Source organism: Lissotriton vulgaris, chromosome 9 (assembly GCF_964263255.1).
Source record: "Lissotriton vulgaris chromosome 9, aLisVul1.2, whole genome shotgun sequence".
NCBI classification, from domain to species: domain Eukaryota; kingdom Metazoa; phylum Chordata; class Amphibia; order Caudata; family Salamandridae; genus Lissotriton; species Lissotriton vulgaris.
The window spans coordinates 572,496,965-572,524,630 of NC_141697.1; the positions used below are offsets into that span (position 1 = coordinate 572,496,965).

The 27,666-nt window shown below is 48.9% G+C and overlaps 1 protein-coding gene across 1 annotated transcript in view; it reads left to right on the forward strand.

Annotated features, from left to right (window-relative positions):
• Positions 1-27,666, forward strand: part of LOC147691853 (transforming growth factor beta-2 proprotein-like) — a 213,078-nt gene that overhangs the window by 123,623 nt on the left and 61,789 nt on the right. The window contains exon 6 of the mRNA XM_086938130.1: positions 17,271-17,424. Within this exon, the coding sequence (XP_086794256.1) occupies positions 17,271-17,424 (154 nt within the window). The remainder of the gene's footprint in view (positions 1-17,270; positions 17,425-27,666) is intronic.

Genomic DNA, 27,666 nt, shown 5'->3' on the forward strand with positions numbered 1-27,666 from the left:
CACCTCGTACGGAGATAGCCCTGATCTCGAATGGGCGACCATTCTCATATAGAATAGTGCCACTGGCAGGGCGACTATCCAGTCGACCCCTTTTTCCTGACATATTTTGGCAAGGCGGGTCTTTAATGTCTGGTTATGCCTCTCAACAAGGCCTGCGGCTTCTGGGTGTCGGACACAATGGAACTTCCACTGGTATCCCAGTAACAAGGAAACTTCTTTCATTAAGGCAGACGAGAATGGCTGACCGTTATCTGAGTACACGACACGAGGCAGGCCGTATCGTGGGAAGAATTCACGAACCAACTGTTTGGCAGTGGTCGGAGCAGTGTAATCTGGGACTGGGTATGCTTCGGTCCAGCGGGACAGAGCACAGACAACTACGAGAACATATTTAAATCCTCGACAACGGTCCATCTGGATATAATCCATCTGGAGGACTTCAAAAGGGTGATCGGGAGGATGAAATCCACCTTGCTCTACAGGGACGCTTTTACCTGGATTGAACTGACAACAGATCATGCAAGTACGCACTTTCTGTTTTGCTGCTGCTCGTAAGTGTTTATTGTTCCAGATATTTTGTAAACTGTCTAGCATTGCTTTCTCTCCTAGATGTGCAGGACTATGTGCTGTATTTATCATGACTTGAACCATAGAGTCAGGGAGAAACCATGTAGATTTTCCCTTCGTCATCCAACCTTGATCTGTCTGGATCCCTCCTAGTTCAATCCATTTCTTTATTTCTTCTGGAGTAGCATGTGTCTGTATGTCAATAACATCTAGTGTGGGATCCCTGACTGTCATACAGTTTGTCGGATCTGTTATTTTTGTCGCATCAGTTGTCTGAGTGTGAGTCAGTGCTGTATGTTTCGCTGTTTGATCTGCCAGGTCGTTACCCTGGGAGACAGAATCTGTGGCTTTAGTATGTGCTTTACACTTCATGACGGATATAGCTGAAGGCAGATGTATTGCTTCTAACAGTTCTTGAATGAGAGGACCATGTTGTATCTTTGTACCATGAGAGGTCAGAAAACCTCTTTCTTGCCACAGCATGCCGAAGTCGTGTACGACTCCGAACGCATAACGGGAATCTGTGTATATGTTAACATTTCTGTTCTTGGCTAGAATACAGGCTCGGGTCAGAGCAATGAGCTCTGCTGCTTGAGCAGACAGTGTATCAATACGGTGTGTTTCTTTAACTTCAGTTTCAGTGGTCACGGCATACGCGGCCACTAACTCTCCTGTACTTGTTCTCATGCATGAACCATCCACATAAAGTGTCAGGTCTGGATTTGTCAATGGAACATCTGTTAAATCTCGTCGGGGCTTTGTTACTGCATTAATGATCTCTATACAATCATGTGGAGCTGGATCTGTCATAACTGTAGGTAACAGTGTTGCTGGGTTCAGGATACTGCAGCGTCTGATTTCTATGTGTGGCTGGAATAATGTCAATTCGTAACCTGTAAGTCGTGCTATAGTCAAGTGTTGAGTCTGGGTTCTGTTTAACAGAACCTCTACAGAATGTGGAACTTGTACTGTTAACTGATGACCTAAAACAATTGAGTCGCTTTGTCTGATTGCTAACGCTGTTGCTGCTACTGACTTTAAACATGCAGGGAGTGCCTGTGCTACTGAATCCAATGTACTTGAAAAATAAGCGCAAGGCTTATGTGAACCTGCTTGATCTTGAGTGAGGACAGACAATGCTGTACCATCACGTTCTGTAACAAAAAGTGTAAACGGTTTGCTGTAACATGGTGTCGCTAAAACTGGTGCTTGGCATAAAGCTTTCTTTAATTCCTCAAAGGCTTGTGTATGTTCCTGAGTCCAAGGGAGGGCAATGGAAGTTGCTACCTCCTGTGTCGTTAACTGGATGAGTGGTTTAGCTAGAAATGCATATTGAGGAATCCATTGTCTGCAGTACGAGGTGAGGCCTATGAAGGCCCGCACTTCCTTTTGTGTCTGGGGTCGTGGCATATTTATAATTAACTGAATGCGATCGGGAGTGAGCTGTCTCCCCACTTTGGACAGCAAGTGACCCAAGTACACAACTTGCTGAACACAGAATTGTAGCTTCGAAGGAGACACCTTGTGTCCCTTGTCGGCCAGGAAATGCAAAACTGTCAGAGATGCTTGTTCACATTCGGGCTCACTTCGTGCGGTGATCAGTAGATCATCGACGTATTGCAGTAAAGCTGTATTAACTGGCATTTGGATACAATCTAGTTGTCTTTTCAGTGCTTGACTATAGATGCTGGGGCTTTCTGTAAATCCTTGAGGTGCGCGGGAAAATTTGAAACTTCGTCCATTTAAACTGAATCCGAAGAGATATTGGCTCTCCGGGTCAATAGGTACACTGAAGAAAGCGTTCTTGAGATCGATTACAGTAAAGAACGTTGCTTCTGAATCAATAGCAGTCAATAGGGAGGAGATATCGGGGACCACAGGATACTGTGGTACAATACATTTGTTCAGTTCTCGAAGATCAATCACCAGCCGATATACTGGCGGTGCATTGCGGTCTGTACGTTTAAGAATTGGAATGATGGGTGAATTACAGATATTGGAGTCGGTCTCTACGACCACTCCCTGGGTAATAAGCTCTTCAATGATTTTCAGTAAAGCCACTACAGCATCGGGTGGTAACTTGTATTGTCTGATCCTGGGTAAAACAACTCCTGTCTTGAGTGTTACACGATATGGAGTGATATGCATACAACCTACATCAGCTGGGCCTTTTGCCCATAAGTGATCTGGTACATTTTTCAATCTGACATCAAAATCACGTAAAACATAATGACCCTTGAAATCCCGTAGAAAGAGTCTGACTCCCTCCGGGGAACAGCATATTATAGCTCCTAGAGCCTTCAGTGTTTTAATTCCTAACAGATTTTCTGGACATGATTTCGTAAGTAACAAATCTGTAACTCGAGATAATGGACCCACAGCTAGTGGTACTGGTTCTGATACTTCATTTACAATAGGCTGTCCTGAAAAACCAAGGGAAACATTCTGTGAGCCTGAGAGGGGTGCCCCTGGGACTTCATTGTGACTGATTGTAGTGCGACTTGCCCCTGTGTCAATTAAACATTTTCTGTCTTTTCCTAATACGTGACTGTGTACATAAGGACCTTCTTGATCTACAGGAATTTCAATAAGAGGCAAATCACTTTCCCTCTCTAGGCTGTTTCATGTATAACGGGGATAATCTGGATATGCCGACTGGGCATACTGGTACATCTGTTGTGATACTTGCCGAGTTGCGGCAATGGGCTGTGTCTGGGCATGTTGTGGCTGCGGTACTGCTACTGTCTGTACTGTGTGGGACTGATCATGCATAGGCTGTGTATTCTGCATTGGCTGTTCGTTCTGTGAGGTCTGTTGCTGAACCTGATCGTGTCTAGGCGGACGCGGTCTTTCTTTAGTTTTACCTGTCTCGATGTTGTGTTTCAGGACTGGACATTCATGTACGTAATGACCTGGCTGCTTGCAATAATTACATGTCCCTTTAACGGGAGCGGCAGAATGATTGGTCTGGGCCCCACCTTTTCTATGACCGTCGGCTGGAATCGTCTGAGCTACTAACATTTTCATTTTCGTGTCTTTCATACGTTTCTGTTCCTGATCTTGTTCTTCCCTAATTCTGTTCTGGTGATATTGTAACATTTGTAACATCTGGGATGGCGTATTGGCCTGCCAAGTACTTTCAACTTTGTACACTCTATTTTTGACTAATGGTAGGGCATTCTCTACTAATATCAGGTGTGATATTATTATTATTTATTTTTGTAAAGCGCGATAGTCACCCAAAGGTATCCCAGCGCTGAAGAACCCTGAATTCACCAGATCATCGGAGCAAGAAACTGAGAAGGACAAGGGAAGAAAGGGGGAAACTGGAGCAGAAAGGAGGGGGGAGGGTGTGCAGGATTTAGGGAAAAAGATGAGTTTTTAACAGTTTCCTGAAGCGCAGGTATTGAGGTTCAAGACGTAAGTTACGGGGAAGTGTGTTCCAAAGGCGGGAGGCTTGAACCGAGAAACGTCTTCCTCCTGCTCGTGTTTTTCTGAATCTAGGAATGGTAGTAAAGTTTTCTGCATTGGAGCGGAGGGGCCTAGAGTTCCTATAGGGAGTGACCAGTTTGCTGAGAACAGGAGGGCCTTGGTTCTGCAGCGTTTTGTGAACGAGACATAGGGCTTTAAATTTGACTCTCTCCCTTATGGGGAGCCAATGGAGAAGTTTGAGAGCGGGCTTGGCAGATGATCTGGCCGGGGTGTTAGTGATGATCCGGGCGGCCGCGTTCTGAATTGTCTGTAATTTAGTAAGGGTCGCTTCGGGGGCACCCAGGTAAATCACGTTACTATAGTCCAGTCTCGATATTATGAGACCTTGGACTAAAAGTTTTTGGGATTTAGGGGGGAGAAGGGGCAGGACTTTCCTCAGAGATTTTAAGAGGCCGAAACAGGTCCCTGCCACCTTCTTAGCTTGTGAGGTGAAGGAGAGATCGGAATCGATCCACACCCCCAAACTTTTCACCTCTTCCTTAGGGTCAGGGGGCGGACCCAAACAGGCTGGCCAGCTGTCCAGGGGAAGTGAGGCTCCTTTTGGGCCAAGTATAAGGACCTCGGTTTTTGTCCCGTTGAGTTTTAGGGCTGATCTGTTCATCCAGTGGTGAACCTGCGTAAGACAGTTGAACAGATCAGCTTTCTGCTGCTTGGGATGGGACAGAGACACCACTAGTTGGGTGTCGTCGGCGTAGCTGACGACGCTCACTCCGAAAGGGATGATAACCTCCTCCAATGTGGACATATAGATATTAAATAAAGTGGGGCTCAGGGAGGAGCCCTGAGGGACACCACATTGGAGGGGCATTTCGGAGGAGCGGGCGTTCTTTTCCCAGATTTGGTAGGAGCGTTGGGCCAGGAAAGATGAAAGCCAAGATAAGGCTGTTCCTTTCACTCCCATCCTAGTCAGTCTTTCGATAAGTAGTTGGTGGTCGACTGTATCGAACGCTGCACTAAGGTCGAGGAGGATCACAGCCACTGATCCTCCCCCATCCAATAGTGCTCTTGCCTCCTCTACAGCAGCCAGAAGGGCGATATCCGTGCCCTGTCCAGGTCGAAAACCTGTCTGGGAGCTTTTTAATTTATTATTGGTTTCTAGGAACTGAGAGAGTCTCCTATTGACCAATTTTTCTGCGACCTTGCTTACTCCAGGCAGTAGGGAGATGGGTCGGTAGTTAGCCATATTCTCGGGGTCCAATGTAGGTTTCTTCAGCAGGGCTTTTACCACCGCCTTCTTCCAGCTTGGGGGTACAACTCCTTGTTGGAGAGAGGTATTAATCAGGCGGGTAAGGGAAGGGATGATAGTAGGGGTTACCTCTTTAAGGATATGGAGAGGAGCAGGATCACTGGGGGAGCCGCTCTTCATAGAGTTGAGCACATTTCTCACCTCGTCCACCGTGACCTGGCCCCACGTGGACAGGCAGGTGGTAGTGTGTGGGCAGGCGATATTTTCCTCAGGACTGGAGGGGGGGATAGATTCCAGAATTAGTCTGATTTTATCGTGGAAGAAATTGGCCAGTTTCTGGCATTTCTCCAGATCGGCTTCAGGATCGGCAATGGGTCTTGTTCCTTGTCTTTGGGGTTTAGACAGCTCTTTAAGGATGACGTATGCTTCCTTACTGGAGCAGCCTGCGTTCTCTATTCTCTCCTGAAAAAACGTGCTTTTGGTTTTATGAATAGCAGTTTTATACGTCAGGAGAGAAGTAGAGTAGATGGTCTTGTTAGTTGCTGTTTTATCGCGCCTCCATGAGCGTTCGGTTCTTTTGCACTCTTGCCGCAGAGTTTTAAGCTCAGGAGTGTACCATAGAGCAGGTGGTATTCTTTTAGGTTGTTTCAGGGTGGTAGTTATCGGGAGTAACGTATCCAGTGAGGAAGTGATCCAGTCGCTGAATTGTTTGTCAGCTATATTGGGATCAGACGAGAGCGCAGGAGTGGACTCTGCAAGAGAGGACTCACTGCTAACCTTTAGGCCACTATTTATAATGAAACATTTCTCGAATCTTGAATAAAAGTCACTAGTATCTTCATCTTGTTTCTGTTTGCAGGACGAGATTGCGTCCCAATCTTCCTTTCTAGTTGTCAATAATCTTGGCAAAACCTGTACTATTAAACCTGGTAATGCTTTAGTCTTGAACATGAACAAGGGGACCCCCTCAAACAAATAAATTGTGGCCCAGGAACCGAGGGGAGAAAGAATACACAAGGCTAGAAGGGTGTTCCTGCAGTGGCCGTATAATTCAATGTTGTGAGTGCATCTCTAATGAATCAACACAAGTAGTGACAGAAAGAGAAAAGGTACCAACGAAGTTCCTTCAAAAAATATATATTTTTTATTTGCTTATTCTATTTTGTTTTTATGTGGGTATAAATACATATAAATTCTTGATCAACAAATCTTCTTTATACAGTTCATAAGAAATACATGAAGTGTTTGAAAAAATTCATAAAGGAAAACAACCAATTTTAAAATCCATAACAAATTAATAGGAATTCCCCTGAAAGACAATCATACACGGCAACTCACTTACGTGCTAGCAATCATACTACATTCATACCACATACACAGATGAGAGAAGGAACTGGATTCCAATTAGCAAGATGGCTACGCTAATGTGGTACAAGGGCTCCAAGGTGTAGTTGTTGGCCCTTGTGGCGGGTCTACGCGCGTTTCGGTGGGCAAGCCACCTTCATCAGGACCTTGTACATCGAATTGTGCAGATAACAGGGGATCAGATAAGAGAGCAATTGGCAAAGTGATAGATCAGCTATCATCAAAAACAGGTTCTTTTGAAGGAGTAGAATGGTAGGGTCACTCATATGGCACTGCATCCAATTGCCAAGTCGGAGGTGCTGGGTGACCCTCAAAGCTTCATCTTGATGTCTTTTAAATATCAGATTCTGTATAGGCGAAGTGGGCAAGATGTTCCCATTACATGGTGGGTTCTGAAGAAGTACTCCTATTAAATACAGAGTCCCAGGGTACTGAGGTCCGCGTAGTGCATGAATTCCTATGTTATTTCGATCTAATTCTGAATGGCGATTATTTTTCCAAAAGGGGCAGGCACTCTACGACGGAGATCCCTGGGGACGCGTGGATGCTTGCACGCTACTCGCCGAATCCAAAGGGTCGCGTTGGTCTCAAAGTATCCAATTACCTCGTAGAGTGCCTGCCCCTTTTGGAAAAATAATCGCCATTCAGAATTAGATCGAAATAACATAGGAATTCATGCACTACGCGGACCTCAGTACCCTGGGACTCTGTATTTAATAGGAGTACTTCTTCAGAACCCACCATGTAATGGGAACATCTTGCCCACTTCGCCTATACAGAATCTGATATTTAAAAGACATCAAGATGAAGCTTTGAGGGTCACCCAGCACCTCCGACTTGGCAATTGGATGCAGTGCCATATGAGTGACCCTACCATTCTACTCCTTCAAAAGAACCTGTTTTTGATGATAGCTGATCTATCACTTTGCCAATTGCTCTCTTATCTGATCCCCTGTTATCTGCACAATTCGATGTACAAGGTCCTGATGAAGGTGGCTTGCCCACCGAAACGCGCGTAGACCCGCCACAAGGGCCAACAACTACACCTTGGAGCCCTTGTACCACATTAGCGTAGCCATCTTGCTAATTGGAATCCAGTTCCTTCTCTCATCTGTGTATGTGGTATGAATGTAGTATGATTGCTAGCACGTAAGTGAGTTGCCGTGTATGATTGTCTTTCAGGGGAATTCCTATTAATTTGTTATGGATTTTAAAATTGGTTGTTTTCCTTTATGAATTTTTTCAAACACTTCATGTATTTCTTATGAACTGTATAAAGAAGATTTGTTGATCAAGAATTTATATGTATTTATACCCACATAAAAACAAAATAGAATAAGCAAATAAAAAATATATATTTTTTGAAGGAACTTCGTTGGTACCTTTTCTCTTTCTGTCACTACTTGTGTTGATTCATTAGAGATGCACTCACAACATTGAATTATACGGCCACTGCAGGAACACCCTTCTAGCCTTGTGAATGCTTTAGTCTTGTCCCCAAGGCCTAACCCTGGGACTCGTTTGCTTTCTTCGTCTTCTATTTCTGTCCATGCTATCTTTGACTCTCCCACCTCCCAATCCTTTTCCTTTAATTTCTCGTAAATGCCCGTGGGCAACAGTACTTTTAACATTTTCATAATATCATCATACGTGTAATCTCCCATCAGTAACATGTCTTTAAGCTCTCTATGAAAACCTGCAGGGTCTTTATCATGGCACGGAACTAATTTCTTCATTTCTAACAGTTCTAACTTAGTCAGTGGTGTGTGAACATACACACGCTTCAAGCGTTGGTCCGCACCCATAACTGGGTGTACTTCTCGTAAGGGGTTCTGACTTTCAATGCCACTACCGCATTGCATGTGGTACGTTTTCCTTTCTGGAGGCGGGGGGGGAACATATTCGGAACTTATGAAGGTGCTATATTTATGTCGTTGTTCTAGAATTATTTGTATTAATTTGGTACTAAAACCTCTCCATCTATCCATGAGTAGGGCTTCTAATGTCTCGTGTAAGGGACCTGGATCAGAATGATCGTTTCTGAACTTGATGAGGAGGTGCTGAATCATGTATACACCTGCTATTTTCTGCTCTTCCGGGGAAAGGTTCAAGAATGTCTGCACTAACGTATCATCATTATATATGTCTGTGTTTTCGGCCCATAATACAGCTGACCGGGCTAATTCCTGTTCATCCATAGAATTGAGTACGTGGTACCCCACTCGGTCTCGAAGCCTTTTATCAGTTTCCTGGAACTGATGCTCAGAAGAATTCGGATTTGTTAAAGCAGAGAAAAAAACTCTCTTGCTTTCCGGACGGGTACCTTTCCTAAGGTAATTTCCCTTACCTACGTACGCTATAGTATCTGTAGACCTTCCTGGTGCTTCATGGTCTTCTTCCTCCTCGGAGGAAGCTTTATCATTCCCTTCCTGGTGTGCAATTAATACTGCCTTTCTAATTTTCTGGGACATACTGGCTATGCAAGTCCCCTTGTCATGTTTTCCATCGGCTATATTTTGACCCCACTTGTTTAATGCGTCTAATTCACTTTGGTCTGTCTCTGGCCTGTCTCGTTCTCTTATTACACAATTTATGAAAAATCGTAATATCTGTGCTTGAATGTCAACTTTCTGTTTATGCATGGCATCTTTGACACTGTCAGGGTCTTTCCCTGTCTGTATAAACTCATATAGTCTGTCGAGACGTTCCTTCATTCCTACATAGCATAGCAAGCTATCGGTGGCAGATCTTAACCGTAGTGATGCTAATATCATTAGATCGGTTCTTCCGGGTACTGGATCATATCTGCAAACTGACATCTTTTCTTTAAATGCGTCAAGACGCGTCGAGTGGGGAGACTGGAAAGGATTCTGCGTGTCCCTTAAATTGAGTCTGTGTGTCAATGGCGGGGTCTGAAGACCCGCAGTCGCACCTCCTGAGGCGGATGCTTGAGCGTTATCTCTCCGCGGAGTCTGGATCTGAGTCTGAATTTGTCGTTTAGTAAGATCAGGTAGGACTGGTTTCGGTAGGTCTGTCTTGAGTGCGGGAAGTGGCGGAGCTGGCGGAACAGGGGAGGTCTGTCGTGGTACCGGCGGGACATTATCTGGGGGCGCAGTGCCACCCCCATCCCTGTCAGTAGGCAGGGCACGAACAGGCAGATTGGTATAAGCTGGTGCTACATCCTCTAGATATGAATTTAGGAATATGTCTTTAGTAGTTTTATGCATTACTTTAGTTGGAACTAATGGTATCGGTAAGTTTTTCGGTGTTTCTGATTGGGCTTCAGATGTGCCATCTGCTGCAAGATACATACCGTTTACAAGATTGTTTCGGGCACGGTCTATTTGTTCTGTTTTTACTCGGATCCCTTCAGTAACTAATTTGTTTTCTTGGTCTTTATCTGATTCTTTAAGTCTGTCTTCTCTACGGAGTGCTTTGTCAGCACGCTTACGTGATTCCTTACGCCAAAATTCTATGGCGTCCTTCTGAGATTGTCTAGCTTTCTTTTTCCATAATGCTTCTTCTACCCTCATGATGCACTCGGCATCCCACGTTCCGGTAACAGGCCATCTGTGTCTTTCGTCTAGGTGTTTGGTGTAATCGGCCCATAAATCTAGATATAATATGGCATCTATGCCATGTTTCTGATACATAAAATTGCCTGGAGTGTCCCTAGGGGGAATAGGAATTTCTTCCTCCAGTAACCCTTTCCTAGTTCCTATCTGTTTTAACTTGTTGAAAAACGGCATCTTGCTTACTTATTACTGAATGCTAGATCCTACTCCTTAATACTCTTGACAGCTAGATTATACGAGAAACACAATAATGCACGTTTAAACAGTCACATTCATACCACAACATTAATCACATAAAAACATTGAAGACATAGATGACTACCCCCCTATACTGGATGTACTGCTCAACAGTACGGATACACTGGTGTAACAGTGCAGAAATTCGGAATACTAGATATACTGCTAAACAGTACAGATACGCTGCCTAAAAACAGTGCAGACCGGACTTGCGTACCCAAACCCGTCTAGATACGACCCAGCAATGGTACTCACCGGGAAGCACGGAAACAGAAGGCCTCGGAAAACTCGACTGGACTCGACTCGGAACTTCGGAAAACTTCGGGAAATTTCGGAAAACTTCGGAAAACTTCGGAAAACTGGTGGGCCTCTTCACACCTCGGACCTTGCTTCTTTCGGCTAGGCTCTGGTCGGGATCCTCCGCACTCCTCACCGCCTCGTCTGGGCACTGATCGCAGTCTTCGTCACCTCCGTGGGTCAGAGGGAGATGCAGGAAATCCTGCCAGTACACGTGTGTTCCATCTAACTGATGGCAGGGGACACAGCTTGCAACGCACCAACCGGCGCGTGAGGTGGGGGAGGGGTACCTGTTCGGGCGCCAAAATGACGTAAATAATTAATTTACTCTCTTAATTTCTATGCAGGTAAGTACTTAATCAATAATAACTCAATCGGAATGAAAAAAGACAGAGTCCGTGGTGTTAGAGTTTCTAAGGGTTTTATTCCTCATAAAGGAATCAGGATATCATGTTCTGACCACCACAGGGGTGTCAGAAGGGATAGAGCGCTCCCGTTTAATGACAGTACATAGCTTATATACTTGAGTTATACCATAAAGAATAATGTAAGAGGCGTAACAGCTGAGAGAAGACAAGATAACAATATACACGTGATACTAATACATCATCAAGAGTCGTAAACTAGGCGTGAACCAGATGTGTGTGCTAGAAACGTCACTGATAAGTGACGCAAGTGGGTGGCACCAAGGGGTGGTGCTAACAGAATGTTGCAATGTCAGCAGAAATCGGAAGCTTGGATGCGCGCGCAGCTGCATGACGTGTGATTTGAGGGGTGCAGGGGACTTGACATTTACACTGACGGAAAGAGACAGAAGTCTGGCATGTCAGATCAACTTGTACTTCTATCATATCTGATATCTGATGTTTAGGAACTATACTATCTGGGCGGAAAGGTCTCTAGGGCAGAAGCTATTCTATGCTAACTGTGGATGCGTGTATAAGCGCCTAAGTGTCTACATGTGAAGCGTGGGGCACGGGGCCTTCCATGGAAGCATGGCAACAGAGGCTATGAATTACTTGCATTAAGACAGGTCGGCCCTTTGGCTCTGCAGCTGGGGAGGATGTTTACAGGATTTAGTAGGCAGGAATGCATTCTCGAGGAGCGAAACAGATAACTCGAAGGTTATAGTCAGCCTTGGCAGAAAGCAGGCTTGAGCTGAGCGCGAGGGGCCGCGCTGAAAGTAGGACAGAGTTCACGGGTACAGAGGTAGCCTGGGCAGAGTCAGGAGCCACAAAAGAGGTTCAGATGGCAGGAATTCAGGGCCTACTCTTGCTAGAGCAGGAAAAATATGAAAAGTGTACTACAAAGAGACGGTGGCATAGCATACTTAGGAACGGACTACATGATCCATTCATGGTGGATCTGAAAGAGGACAAGTTAACGGTGGACGCAAATGTATTTGCGTCTTCATAGCTGGCACAGGAGGGAAGTTACATGCACTTTAAGCTGGTACATGGAGTCGGTGGGGTACGCGCTAGGGAACACAACATGGCCAAAATTTAATTTTCCTCAGAAGGCTTGGGAAATTAGACCATTGACACTTACTCGGGCTATGAGGTCCTTGTAGCTACACATCACCCACCCCTTAAAGTGTAGTCCCAGCCCTATTTTGTGGTGCACTCACCACAGAAATAGCCAATGCACATGGCCAAACACCTTTTCAGTGTTGATCGACATGAGGAGCACTGGGGTTCGGGAGATGTGAGCCTTATCTATAAGGTGGAGCAGTCATTTAGTGTTATCGCTCCGTTATTAATCCCGTCATGGTCCAGGTCTACCAGTCCCCGCATGAGTGGGTTGAGGTGTGCCCTAAGGCTGCCTGTGACAAGTTTAGCGCCACCGCTTAAGAGGAAGATGAGGCAGTAGGAGGGGCATTTTGTGGGGTCCTTCCCGGGTTTGCGAAAAAACAATGATCCCTATCTCTTGTATGGAGTCGAGGAAGGCCCTAGTGCCCCAGAGGGAATTGAATAGATGGGTGAGGAGAGGGGCGAATTGAGCAGTAAAATCTTTGTAAAAGTTGGGTGTGAAGGCGTCCGATCAGGTAATGGCTGAAAGGACTTTCACCTCAGGTGCCGTGAGGTGTGTTATTTGGACGGAACCTACGTAGGCATCTGTGTCATTGGGATTCACTGTATCCACGATGTAGAGATCTGCCTTGAAATGCTTGAAAGCGTGGGCGATCTCTTTATCCTTGTGTACCCTGTGCCCTGTTGGTAGGTAGATCCCTGACACCCTACCTCTGTGAAGTGAGCCCAGAGTTTATTAGCCAGGAATCGTCCTGCTTTATGTCCTCCCATTTAGTATTTTTGAAACAAGAGGAGGAGGGCATAATCTGCTCTCTCAGTGTCTAAGGCCTTAAGTTGCTTGTGAGCCAGGGTCAATTGTCTCTGCACCCGGTGGGTCCGAGACTGCTAATGGCCAGTTTAAGGAGTACAGACTTGTCCCTCTAAGGATAAGCGCTTGACCTTTCTAATTCTATTCAGTCGTGTGTAGGTGGCTAGCAAGGTCCCTCTGATACAGCCTTTAGCATGTCTCAGAGCAGGGCCACAAGTGTGGTTGCTGTGTCATTCATCTGCAAAAAACTGCTGATACCCTCCCTAACTTCTTTTATAGTGGAATCATGCATCAGGAGTGAGTCGCTAAGCCACCAAGGTCTGTGCCTTGAGGGGAGTCCCAGATTATAATAAGTAATTGTAATGGAAGAGTGGTCAGAGACAGCAATGACGGACATCTTTGCCTCCATGATGGTCGACGATATGTGTGGAGTGAGAAGAAAGTAATCTATACAGGCATTCATCTGGTAGGATGGGGAATAAAATTTATAATCCCTAGTAGTTGGATGTTGTAACCTCCAAGCATAGGAGAGCCCCACCTCGCTCACCAGCATCAGCCGTCTGGTGGGAAATCACTGGTTTGTCCCACCTTCTGGGCTGATCTGTCTAGTGGGGCATAAAGGACTAGATTGAAGTCTCCCCCTATTATGAAATCTTTGTTGGGAGATGAGGTGACCAGGTCCAAAGCATTCAGGTTAAATAGCTCCTGAATGTAATTAGGAGTATAAAGCGTGGCTATAGTGAAGGTATGGTGGTATAATGATATGCTTAGGGAAAGAAGTCTCCCAGACTGTTCCACTTGGGTCTGCAGAACATGCCCGTGAAATTTGGTGGCCAACACAATTGCTACTATAACTCATTTAGCAGGCCCGGATGAGAAGAATTGCCTCACAAACCAGCAGGACTTCATCCTCGCCGTAGCCTTCCTCAGGAGTAGTGTCTCTTGCAATAAACATGTCACAGTCACAGCATTAAAGTACGGAAAAAAGTGGAAACCATTTCACTAGTGCATTGAGCTTGCAAGCGTTGAAGCTCAGGACGTTAACCATATGTACCTGGTGGTGCCAGCAGTAAGAGGGTGCAAGGTGGGGCCAGGTATGGATGTTGTACTGAAGGATTCTATGTTTCCTAAGTGTAAGTGGAGCTGTTGATCAAGGTGTAGTGCCCTGAGTGAGGGAAATAACCCTGCGACTTTCTCAAGGCTACGTCCTTTTTGATAAAGTCCTTTCGTTAGTGGTGATATTTCCAACCCACAAAGGGATTCAGTATCTTGCGCGACGTCAATAAGGCAGTCCATGCATCTGAGGGATCCTATTTTGTCCCAAGATCTTGAGCTCGTGAGTCTAACGGTCTTGTCCCAAATGTCGCTCTCCGTGTAGCTCGAGTACACGGAGAGCGACGTTTGGGATGAGACCGCCAGACGCAAAAGCGCAAGATTTGGGGACAAATGTGATTGTGAGTCTTGGTGGCGGTCACCATAATCAGTCAGGTTAGGTGGGATAGGCACACCCCTCCATCCCAGCACTACTTATCATGAAAATGCGTCTAAGACCCCAGGTTTGCAAGAGTCACTATGTCAATGGAGTGGGCACCCATATGGGCGCTCTTATTGCAGGTGCCCTCTTGAGCAGGGACTACTGTAGTGGTACCCGAGTGGGCTTATTACTAGGTGGCATCGATGTATTGTAGTTGATGGAGCACTGTTGATCGCTCCCGTAAGCTTTCATCCACTGTTGGTTTATGGGCACTCCACTCCAAGGTGCGGTGATGCTTCCTGCTGCTTACGCATAGTGGGAGTCTCCAAGTCAAACAGGATATTCGGTCTCCACAAGGGGGTCCAGTCCCAGGATCGAGCAAGCCTCCTCCATAGTACAAATTACGTGAGTTTTGCTGTTCCATAAAAAGATGAGATGAAATGGGTGGCCCAATTTGTATTTAGCCCCCTTGATGTGCAGAAAGAAGGTGGCAGCTTTGAGGGCACAACGCCTCTGGAGCGTTCTAGGTGATAAATCCTGTTGCAGCCATACCTTCACGCCTTCAAATAGGATGTGGCCTTCTTTTCGGATTCCGGCCATAAGAGCTTCTGTCTGGTGGAAATAATTGAAGCATGTCAGTATGTTCTGAGTTTTCCGGCAGTTGCGGTCGGTCATCCTGCCTTGTGGGTGCAGTCAAGGATGAGGTCCTTGTCAACCAGGCCAGGCAGTATGTTGCGGAAGAGTCGGCGTACTTAACCCTCCAGGTCTCCATAGCTCGTCCGGAGAGGAACACTGATGATCCTAATGTTAGAATGGAGGGATCTATTTTCCAGAACCTCAAGATGAAGCTGTAGATCTGCATTACATGTCAGTAGCTCCAACAGTTTGCCGGAAAAACATCCAGTTCTTCCTCTTTGGCATTGTCACTTTGTTCAAGGGATTGCATTCATGAGCCAAGCTCTGCCATGTCGCATTTCACCTCCTTGAGTTTCGTGACGACCTCGCCCGGAGTGATGCCCTCCCAGAGGCCGCCAAACAGCTCTGCCTTATAAGAGCTGGTGAGAGGGTCTTCCACATCTGCCGGATCATATTCTGTGGGCAGCGCCTAGAGCCCCAACCACTACACAAGTGGTCTTTCTCCCTGCTGGTCAAATTTTTTTAAATAGGCTTTAAGCATCATGTCCTTCAGTGAGGTATCTTTTTTTTACCTATGTGCGGACATTGTGGGGAGAGGGTGGCAGATGCGCAGAGTGGCTATATGGAAGAGCAAATGTTTCTGCCTACATAATCGTGGTGTCGTAGTTTTGAAGAAACAAAGGGCTTGCACTGCCAGATTCGGCTGTTCCCAGTGCAGTCCACTATAGTGGGACCTTTGTAGCTCAGGAGTGGACAGGCACTTGCTCGTTTGACAAGCTTGGGTCAAGTTCAATGTGCAAGAATTAAGTAGTGGCAATGGTTCTAAGAAACCCCCACTCACAGGCAGAGGCCTTTCTAAACATTCCCCATCAAATCAGCACGTGTCAAAGCCCTCCTGTTTTTTCTCCTTGATCACCTCCGGTGGCAGGGGTGGCCCAGCGGTTGGAGCAGATTTCAGGGCAGGGTGCACGGTCGGGGTCTCATGCCCCTACTGTCCAGGGTCTGTGGGGAGAGGAAGATGTGCAGATCAGCTGGAGTGCCACAACGGGTCCGCTGGATGACTCAGTGTCAGGTTTCTGCAGGATTGCCAAACTTTGCCCCCACGCTACAGCGAACATCCACCACCGGGCAGGCCGGAGCCGACAAAGCAAGCAGCCTTGTATCCAACTGGACACCCAAGCCGGGCAAAGACCACCTCCAATCTCCCAAGTTCGTATTTAGGGGGCTCCCACATGATTGGCGGCAGCCCCCCAACAGCTAAAGGCGGCTCGGTAGCTGTCGGTCAGTGGCAGGTGCCATTTTGCAGTTAGTCTCGGCCTCTGGGGAAGAGCCGGAATCCAACTCAATCCTCACTACCTCGGTGGTTTAAGGGAGACCGATGTTTCCCACAAGCCTGTTCCCAGTGGTTGCAGCGTTCGGTCCATGCAGATGCTCATCCTAGTCGAATTTTGGTGCAGTCGGGTTGCAGAGCTGAGCTGAAATGCTCCTAATTGGCCGCCATCTTGGCAATGCCCCCCAGCTTTCCTTTGTAATTGACATGGCTTCTGTATTCCTGTGTAGCTGACTGGTAAGAGAAATTATGTTTAAATCATATATAGCAGCACTCAGTGCGAGATAATATCTCTAGTCAAGTCTATGTGCACTTGATATGACAGTGAGCAGGTAGGCCAACCTGGATTAAAAACAGATGGTATCTATGGTGAGGCCTTGGCGTACTAAATGAAACATGGTGGCAGAGGAGAGTTACACTGGGTAAAGCTTTAGGTCAACATTCAGGTAAGCTAAAGAAAGAGATCAGGCCAGCAAGATACATATTTGCTACATTCAATAAGGCATAGCCTCTGCATTCAGGCCGAGATGCACTCATAACAGGATCTTGTCCCATTGCTCCAGACTGCACACAGTGGGAGATATTGTCTGCAGTGATGCCTCGCGACCCCCTGAACAGTATTCTTTTAGCTTCCCTTGGTAAGTGATATTGTCTGCAGTAGATCTTAGCCTTGATGGCAGTCATGCCTTGCTCTTCTCAAAACATATAGAGAAGCTTATCCAGGGTATGCAGCATGTTTTCTCTGACCTACCAATCTTTGTTATCTCCTTGCAGGAGCACAGACCAGGGGTGCTGCCTGCGCTCCCTCTACATAGATTTCCGGAAGGATCTGAACTGGAAGTGGATTTATGAGCCGCGAGGCTACAAAGCTAATTTCTGCGCTGGAAGCTGCCCGTATCTCTGGAGTGCTGACACGCAGTATAACATGGTGAGTAAGGGTTAGGCGAACAAGTTACTTACCTTCGGTAACAATATATCTGTAAGAAACATTAGTTAGTGTTAGATTCCTTACCTTAGAATATCCCCAGGCGTCAGTCTGGATCCGGAAACTTTTGCGTAGCAGTACCCCTGCGCGTCGGTAGGCGTCGTCTGCAGGCGTCCCCTGCGGCTCCGCGTCCGTCGTCGGCGTCGTGCGCCGTGATGACGTCGCTGGAGTACATAGACGCCGCCTCCGCGCGCTGACGTCAGTTCTTTGCACACAGCTTTTCCGCGCCAGGAGACGCAGAGCCATGAGAGAACCAACACTGGTGCCATGTACAAACTAGGGCCCTGAAAGGGATGACCTTAACCCTAGGTATCAGTTCGCAGAACGGGGAGGATGGGTGGGTTCGGTAAGGAATCTAACACTAACTAATGTTTCTTACAGATATATCGTTACCGAAGGTAAGTAACTTGTTCATCTGAAAGAAACACGTTAGTGTTAGATTCCTTACCTTAGAATACATACCCCAGCAATACCAACCCCGGTGGTGGGTCTGCGAACCAATACAAAACTACACCAGAAAGTCCTGGAGGACAGAACGGCCAAAGAAGCCATCCCTCCGGACTTGACTGTCCAGGCAGTAGTGCCTCGCAAAGGTGTGCAGCGAGGCCCACGTAGCCGCCTGGCAAATGTCCTGCAAGGGGACTCCCCGGCCCAGGGCAGTAGTAGCCGCCGTGGCCCGAGTGGAATGGGCCCTCAGCCCAACAGGAGGCTCCTTCCGAGCCAAAGAGTAGCACGCTTTGATGCAGAGGACGACCCATCGAGAGATGGTTCGTTTACAAACCGCCCGTCCCTTCTTCGCACCCACGTAGCCAACAAACAGTTGGTCATCCACCCGGAACTGGCGTGTGCGATCCATGTAAAATGAAAGCGCACGTTTTGGGTCCAGACGATGGAGCCGCTCTTCATCCTTTGAAGGATGCGGAGGCGGGAAGAAGGAAGGGAGGGTGATGGACTGCCCGATGTGAAAGGCCGAAACAACCTTGGGCAGGAAAGAAGGTCTAGTCCTCAGAACCACCTTGTCAGGATGAATGGACAGGAAAGGAGGCTGGACAGAAAGAGCCTGGAGCTCACTCACCCTCCTGGCAGAGGTGATGGCAACCTGGAAAGCCGTCTTTAAAGTCAGGAGACGGAGAGGGCAAGAATGAAGGGGCTCAAAGGGAGCACACATCAGGAAAGTTAGAACCAGGTTCAAATCCCACTGAGGCATCACAAACGGAACAGGTGGAAACATGTGAGTGATGCCCTTCAAGAATCGAGTTACAATCGGGGATTTGAACAAAGAAGGCTGATCAGGAAGCCTCAAAAAGGCTGAAAGGGCAGAAAGGTAGCCCTTGATAGTGCCCAGAGCAGAGCCCTGCTGGGCAAGAGAAAGAAGAAACAGAAGAACCTCCGAAAGAGGGGCAGAAAGAGGATCCACAGCCTTTGCTGTGCACCATGCCACAAATCTGTTCCACCGACAGGCGTATACCGACTTAGTGGAGGGACGCCTGGCTGCCAGAATAACATCACAGACTTCAGGAGGCAAGTCAAATGGCCTCAACTGCCGCCGCTCAATCTCCAAGCATGGAGGTGGAGACTGGACAGGTTCGGGTGGAGGACCGTCCCCTGCTGCTGCGACAGAAGGTCCTCCTGAAGGGGCAGGCGGATCGGGGGACCGACTGACATGCTGAGTAGCTCGGGATACCAGTACCTTCGAGCCCAGTCCGGAGCCACAAGGATAACTTGGGCCCGGTCGCGCCTGATCTTCTTCAGCACTCTGGGCAGAAGTGGTATAGGCGGAAAGGCGTATAACAGACCGCAACTCCACTCGCGCCGAAAGGCGTCGCCGTGCGAGTGCCGTCTTGGAAACTCCAACGCGCAGAACTGATGACATTGCGCGTTCTCTTCTGTGGCGAATAGATCTAACCAAGGCTCTCCCCATTGCAGAAAGATGCCTTGCGCCACGTCCGAGTTCAGACGCCATTCGTGATCCATCGAGCACCGACGGCTGAGTTCGTCCGCCCTGGCGTTCAGAGAACCTGCCAGGTGTTGAACCGTCAGAGTCACGCCCTGACGTTCCAGCCATTGCCAGAGGCGCAGAGCCTCCTGGCAAAGGGTCCACGACCCCACTCCGCCCTGTTTGTTGCAGTACCACATGGCGGTGGTGTTGTCGGTGAACACCTGCACTACACTCCCGTTGACAAAGGGGAGGAATGCCTTCAGTGCCAGACGAATCGCCCGCAGCTCCAACAGATTGATATGGAGCCGGGACTCCGCCGGAGACCAGATGCCTCTGATCTCTGCCTCTCCCAAGTGGCCACCCCAGCCCTGGAGGGACGCGTCCGTCACGACAACGTGCTCCGGTTGGGGAAGGGAGAGGGACTTGCCCCTGACCCAATCGCGGTCCGTAAGCCACCACTGCAGTTGTCTCGCAGTGCCCTCCGAGATCAAGACGTGGTCGGACAAGTTGCCCTGATGCTGGGCCCACTGAAACTTCAGGTCCCACTGCAGAGCCCGCATCCGCCACCTGGCGTGATGCACCAGAAGGATGCAGGAAGCCATCAGTCCCAGCAGCCGCAGCGTCAACCTGACCGAGACTCGGGATAGCGGCTGAAAGATGGGAATCAAAGCCTGAATATCCCGAACCCGCCGTTCCGGAGGATAAACCCGAAACTGCGCCGAGTCCAGAACCGCTCCGATGAAAAGGAGCTTTTGAGAGGGACACAGGTGTGATTTCGGCACGTTGATGGAGAACCCCAGGTCGTGCAAGAGGTCTGCCGTCATCTGAAGGTGGTGGACGACTGTCTGGGGCGAGCCCGCCTTCAACAACCAGTCGTCTAGGTAGGGGAAGACTGAAACCCCTAACCTGCGCAGATGGGCTGCGACCACCGCCATCACCTTTGTGAACACCCATGGGGCGCTGGTAAGGCCGAAGGGGAGCACGATAAACTGAAAGTGCTCCTGGCCTACCGTGAACCGCAGGTAACGCCGGTGGGCCGGCAGGACGGGGATGTGAAAATAGGCGTCCTGCAAGTCCAACGCTACCATCCAGTCTTGCGGGTCTAGAGCAGCCAAGACCTGAGCTAACGTCAACATCTTGAACTTCTCCTTCCGGAGGAAGCCGTTGACGTTCCTTAGATCCAAGATAGGACGTAGGCCCCCCTTGTCCTTCTTGGGCACCAGAAAGTAGTGGGAATAACAACCACGCCCTACTTCTGGCCCAGGAACGCGCTCGATGGCCCCCTTGGCCAAGAGGGCCGTAACTTCCTCCTGCAGAAGTGTCAAGTGGTCCCCCGACACACGGTGGTTCTGCGGTGGCATGGCTGGAGGAGAGGTCTCGAAGGGGAGGGAGTAGCCCCTTCGGACAATTTGCAGCACCCACCTGTCCGAAGTGATCGTGCGCCAGTGAGCGTGGTGATGGCGAACCCTGCCACCCACTGGCGTCACATGGGGCCGAAAGCACGGACTAGGAGGATTTTGGGGTAGATGCTGCGGGGGAAGGTGTGGTCTGACCCCGCCGTTGTCCCCGACCGCCACCACGGCGGTTTCCACGGCCGCCACCGCGTTGGAAGGATTGTTGCGGCGCGTGGCTGGCGGCACGTGTGGGGGCGCCCCTTCCTTGGCCACGAAAGGGACGAAACGAACCCGGTTGCTGACGCTGGGTCGAGAGACCCAAGGACTTGGCCGTGACCCTGGAGTCCTTGAAGCGTTCCAGCGCGTGGTCCGCTTTGTCACCGAACAGGTGACAGCCATCAAACGGCATGTCCATCAGGGTATTCTGGACATCAGCCGAAAAATTGGCGGATCTCAGCCAGGCGTGACGACGAATCGCCACCGTCGTAGACATAGCTCTGCCCAGCGAGTCGGTCGTATCAAGACCACACCGAATTGAATATTTCGCTGCATCTCGGCCCTCAGCCACAGCCTGACCGAGCTTTGCCCGCACCTCCATGGGGCATTCTGGCAGCAGCTCCGCGACCGTATCCCACACAGAGTGGGTGTAGCGGCCCAAGAGGCAGGCGGTGTTGCAAGACCGCAGGCCCAAACTAATGGACGAGAAGACCTTTTTGCCAAACTGGTCATACCTCTTGGATTCCCGGTCGGGCGGGGCCGACGGGAATGCGGACTGGGAGGTCGAGGCCTGGATCACCAGACTCTCAGGAGTGGGGTGGGTAGACAGGTACTTGGGGTCGTCCGGACAAGGACGGTGGCGCCTGGCCACGTTCCGATCAACAGGCGCACCTGAAGCGGGCCTGGACCACGTGCCCAACAGAACGTCAGACAAGGCTTCATTAAACGGCAGCAGAGGCTCCAGTGGGCATGACTGCGGTTTGAAGACCTCGGTGAGGATGTTAGGCCTCACGGCCGCGACGGGGAGCTCAAGGTTTAAGGCCTTGGCAGCCCTCATCAGCACCACAGAATAGGCAGCTCCCTCCACCGATGCCACGGAAGGAGGAGAGATCAAACCAGGGTTAGGGGAGTCGTCCAAACCACTGGCATCCCCCAAGTCACCTGTCCAGTCCGGGTCATACTGGCACTTGCGAGCCAGAGGGTCCTCGGACCCCTCCCAACCTTCACCGTACTCCTCATCCTCTCCGTATTTGGAGTCAATGATGAAGACCGGCTCCTCGGGGTTCATGGGCCCCATCGGCGCCGGGACCGGCGTCGATCGACGCCCGTCCGGCGCCGCGTCCGGCGTCGGAGAAGGTAAGGGGACGGCGCCGCCCGGAGCCGGCGTCGGAACCCCACCGCCGGCCGGAACCGGCAGCGGAGAACCGGCGCCGCGCGGGGGCGGCGTCGGGGGTAACCCCGATGGCAACGGCGCCGGGGAGGCCGGAAGACCAGCCGGCGCCGATCCCGAAGGCCCCTGCGGCGCCGGGGTCGGAGCCGTCGGCGGCGTCGGGGCCGGAGCACCCGACGGCGCCGAGGCAGGGACACCCGAACCGCCAGGGCCCCCAGACGGTAGCACTGGGCCCGAAGGCGCCGTAGGCCCCGTCGGAGAAGCGAGCGCCCTCATGGCCATGAGGAACGCCTCGATCTCCTCAGGCGTCGCACCATGCCCAGGGACCGGAGGGTATGAGGCAGGCCGCGCCGGCGACTCTCGCGGAGCCGCGGGGTTGGGGTCACCCGAGCCCCCGGCCGCATCGCGCGAGCGTCGGGGGGAGTCGGGGGTACGATGACGACGCCCCGACTTCTTGTGCTTCTTACCTGACGAGGATGACGAGTGGCGTCGACTTCCGGAGCGCCCGGTGCGGCTCCGCGACCGCTCCCTCGAACGCTCTCTCGACCTCCGGCCGGACCGGGACCGCTCCCGGTCCCGACGTGGGGCCGACACCCGGAGCTCCAGCAGCTTGCGGGACCGCTCCCGCCTAGCCTTGTTGGTAAGGGCCCGGCAGTCGACGCAGGAGTCCACGTCGTGGTCGGGGCCCAGACACCGGAGGCAGAGGCGGTGATGGTCTGTGACCGACATCGTGCGCTCACAGCCATCGCAATTCTTAAATCCTGGCATCCTATCAGGCACAATAGAGAAAAAAGACAATCGAAAAACTTGGTCAAAGACCGGAGTACTGCTCTTCAGATCTGCGTCCACTGGCGCGGAAAAAAGAACTGACGTCAGCGCGCGGAGGCGGCGTCTATGTACTCCAGCGACGTCATCACGGCGCACGACGCCGACGACGGACGCGGAGCCGCAGGGGACGCCTGCAGACGACGCCTACCGACGCGCAGGGGTACTGCTACGCAAAAGTTTCCGGATCCAGACTGACGCCTGGGGATATTCTAAGGTAAGGAATCTAACACTAACGTGTTTCTTTCAGATGTATGTTGTAATGACAAGAATCAGGCACCCCGCTGAGGGCTCTGGGGCAAATGGGATTAGACAGAACATACATTTTGCTTCTGAGGGTGGATCTATACCTATCCTATAGGAGCTACTTTCACTTTACCATCTTTTTTCTCTCTCTACTTTCATAGAGAGGTGCTATTGGGAAGTGTAGGGGCTCTTAGGGAGACCCAAGTCACACGCTGGTTCATGGGCGAGGAGACACTGATGAGTCTCTTCAACACTGCGGGCTCTTCGGCTAGGAGCTGAAATTACTGGACCACAATATACCAAGATACCAGGTCATCAAGGAAGTTGCTCATGTCTAAAAATGTATCAGCAGTTTGTAGAAGCTGGTGATGCACACAGCGCCCACCATAACTCATGATGGCTGACATGTTTAACTCTTGGTTGATTATCTTTTTTCAGAGCAATTTGCAAAAATGAGTGTTTTGTGCATGGTGGGCGTCATGAGGTATGGTGTGCCTTGGATGCGTTGCTTAAATTAACAGGTGAATTTCAGTGGAGTTTCAGGTTTGAGCCAGAATCCACACATCATTTTTCAACTATGTTCTTTGCAGTGAGTTTCTATATTTTTTATATATGACACTTGTTTTTCCAACTCCCTCTGGCAAGGCCTTTGCTTTCTGCGGGACTGGATGTAAGGTCTGGCCTGTGGCCAGGCCATGCACCCCGACCTTGTAACCAACACTCTACCAGCAGCCAACACTAGCTGTGCACAGCGTTTGGCTGTGCACAGCAAGGGTTGGTTGCAGGATCTGGTCTGTGGCCCGAACCCTCTAGGCAACTCTATGCCCTTAGCCAACCTTCCATTTTTTTATTATTCTTGCTTTCCAGCTCCCACTGGCCTGGCCTTTGGTGCCCAGCAAGGGTTAAGCACACAGCTGCCCACAGACTAGACCCTTTGCCCAGGTTCTGCACCTAATACCCTGCACTCAGCTTATCCCCTCAGTGCAAGTCCTTCTGCTGTGCACTGCTGCAAAGGGATTGGCACAGGAACATGCTCCCAAATCTCTTCCAGCAGCCACCCTCTACTGCGCATGCCCTTCCGCTGTGCACAGAAGGGGTTTATGAGATATGAGAAGGGACTGGCCTGTGGACAGGCCCTGAATCTAACCTGCAGTTGGTCGCCTTAAATATTTCACGCCTTTAGGTCCCTACAACCTGTGCCCTAAGGTCAGACACTCATTACACTGCCTCCTTTTGCCTGTGGATGTTTTTCAACAGCACAAAGTTGCTCTTCATAATCACAAATTATCCAAAAACTGGGGGTTAAATTAGGCATCTAAAATGGTGGCTTGTGGGATCGAAATAGGTCTTTTGATTTCCAAATTGCACACCAGTTTCTGTGTTTTTCCTGGTTTGGTATTCAAGTTTTCCATACCTCTGAGAAACTCTCAGGGCTCCCTTTGAGTTGGGCACCTGTAAGGATTTCCTCGTGTGGAATGTTTTTCCTCAGCACAAAAATAAAACTCACAAATTGGAATCGATTTGCAATTTCCTAGATAGCGGAATAAATATTTTGAATCCTATTACGGCCAGCCACATTTGTCACAAAATTCTAAATTTGAATGACTGTCTTGCAAATAATGATTTGCAAATTTAAATGACAAAGATATACAAACCCTTTCCAGCCCACCGACACCATTTGTAGACGCTTATATCTCAAAAATTACTGAATGGATTTACAACAAAACAAAGTAAGAGCTTGCTTTCCGAATAAAGTTCTGCTTTCATACCAGGTTTGGCTTAAATCCATTCAGAAGTTTGGGCTGTAGGCACAATCAAAATTTCCTACAGGAACCAAAATGGGAATAGTCCCCCTCCCTCTCAACTTTTCCCCTGCACATATCTGCACAAAAATTAGCATGCCCGACTTTAGCTGACAATGCCAAGCAATCGCCAAATTTGGTGTAAACTTGTCAATGTAGTCTAAAGTCATAGGCAAATAAAAGCAAATCTTTCAAATTGAAAGTGACGCTGACATACAACTACATTTTGGTAATTTTCATTTATCTATCTATACATACATAACGAATAACTGTGTACAGGGGTGTGGAATTTTATAACATATCTACTTGCCCATGGAACGAGATTCTTCATAAATTTACTTGTCCTGTAAAAAACATTCACTTCTCCCTTTGGCACCATGAAGTGAGGCTACAACTTATACCTTTGTTCTCACTATATCAAAGCTCTGATAATAGCTTCTCTTATTATGCAAGGACTCATATTAAAGAAGGGTTTGGATTCTAGCAATGCTTAATTTTGCCACCGTTCCGCAAATCTACATACTAGGGCTGGAAGTAATGAGAAGTGGTAATTCCAGGGTTTGAACGCTCTTTTAAGTCTGTGCACACCTACATCCTTGCATGTTTAAGGGTTTTCACCAAATCTCCTCTAATTCCTTCCTACACTGGGAGAGGTTGGAATTTTACTTTTGACAAGAGACAAATTAAGGCTTATCCAGAGTGGTGAAAAATGAGGTTATAGGGAAAGTTAACTTGTAAACGCTCGCAGATTTTCCAATGACAAACATACCCATGCATATTTGCTCTTGTTAAAATCCAATTCACAAACATTTTCTAGGAATACGGATTCCAGTCCTAATTCTGTAAATTCTTTCACATCCATGAAAGTTGTAAATCTGCACTAAATCAAGGCTATATCCAATGGCAGGGGTGAGGCTCTTTATGGGTCTCTTCTATCTGTAACTGGGCAGACAAAAGCTGATGAATACTTGTGGGGCCTGGCCTTTTTTTCACAGGGTTATACCCAACGTTTTGCCTTCCTTATTTTTCTGATCTTCTTTTTGTTGGCATTAGGAAAGGGCTCAGGGCACTTTACCACTGGTAATAAGTGCTGAAGAGAATATGCTCTCTCCTTTAAACATGGTATGATTGGTTTACACCTGTCTGGCATATTTGATTTAATTGTAAGTCCCCTGTAAAGTGGTATCCCATATACCCATGGCCTGTAAATTAAATGCCACTAGTGGACCTGTAGCACTGCTTGTGCCAACCTCAAACATAGCCTTTCAAACCTGTCTGATGCCTCCCACTGCAGGGCATGTGTGCGCAGTTTACTGCCCCTGTAACTTGGCATTTAAAACTACTTGCTAAGTCTTAAACTCTCCTTTTATTACATTTAGATCACCCTTAAGGTAGGCCCCAGGTAGCCCCATGAGCAGGGTGCTGTGTAAGTAAAAGGGAAGACGTGTGCCTTTCTGTGTGGCATGTCCTGGTAGTGACAAACAGTCTATTTTGTTTGTCATTTCTGTGAGGCCTACTCCTCTCATAGGCTAGCATTGGTTATTCCTGATCTGAGTGGTGTTGCCATGTTTGGTATGTTTAGATATATTATAGTGGTAATAAATCCTGCTTACTGGTGTAGTTGGATTTTATATTACTGTTTTAGAAATGGCACTTTAATAAAGTTGTAATTTCTCTGTGCTTATGATTTTGGTTCTGTGCAGCCTGATTCCACTGTACGTCTGAGCTAGGGTGACAGCTACACTTTGTGCATACTTTCCCGACAGCCACAACTCAGGAAGGGCTGGGTGTGACAGGGGTTACATCCACATTCCTCTGCATACTGAGGGTGTTCCTGGGCTGGGAGAGGAAGAGGTCGCTCACACTTTATTTTTGTATAGGTTGTGTCCTGCCCTCACACAAAGGGCTGATTTACCCTCTACTGCTTGTCTGGAGCCAAGGCTGGGCTTAAAAGGATTGTTGCTCACTTATAAGGGTTCATTTGACGTCACCCCTTCATCAATGACAAGTTTGAGTATAAGTACAGGGGCTCTGACCGCATGTTTGGTGAAGCACCTTTGGATCTGGAGCTGAACCTCTGACAGAATGACTGCTGTGCTGCTTAAAGAACTCATCTGGACTGCTTTTCTGCGTGTTGCCCTGCTGCACTGATATGCTCTTAAAGGACTCATCTTGACTGCTTTTCTGCTTGTTGCCCTGCTGCCTACTAACTACTGGGCTGCTTAAAGGGCTTAAAGGGCTCAACTGGACTGCTTTTCTGCTTGTTGACCTGGGGCCTGCTGCTCCCTGACTCTGGTCTAACCAGACTCTGCATGGTACTTGTAACCAGGTGCTGCTGGCTCTACAATCTAAACACTGCCCGAAGACTGCTGTGCTGCCAGGAGAAACAGCCATTATGCTAAACTGCCTTATGTGCTGACCTGCTTGACCTGCTGCCTGCTACCTTCCTTTGTGAGCATCAAGCGTTCTCCAAGTGCTTGCCTGCTTGCCATACCCCTGTTTTCTGGCAAAGTCAGGGCCATCAAAATGTACACTTACACACCGCTGCCGTGAGACTCTGGTTGTCTGTGAGTCTAGCAGCAGTGTGTGATA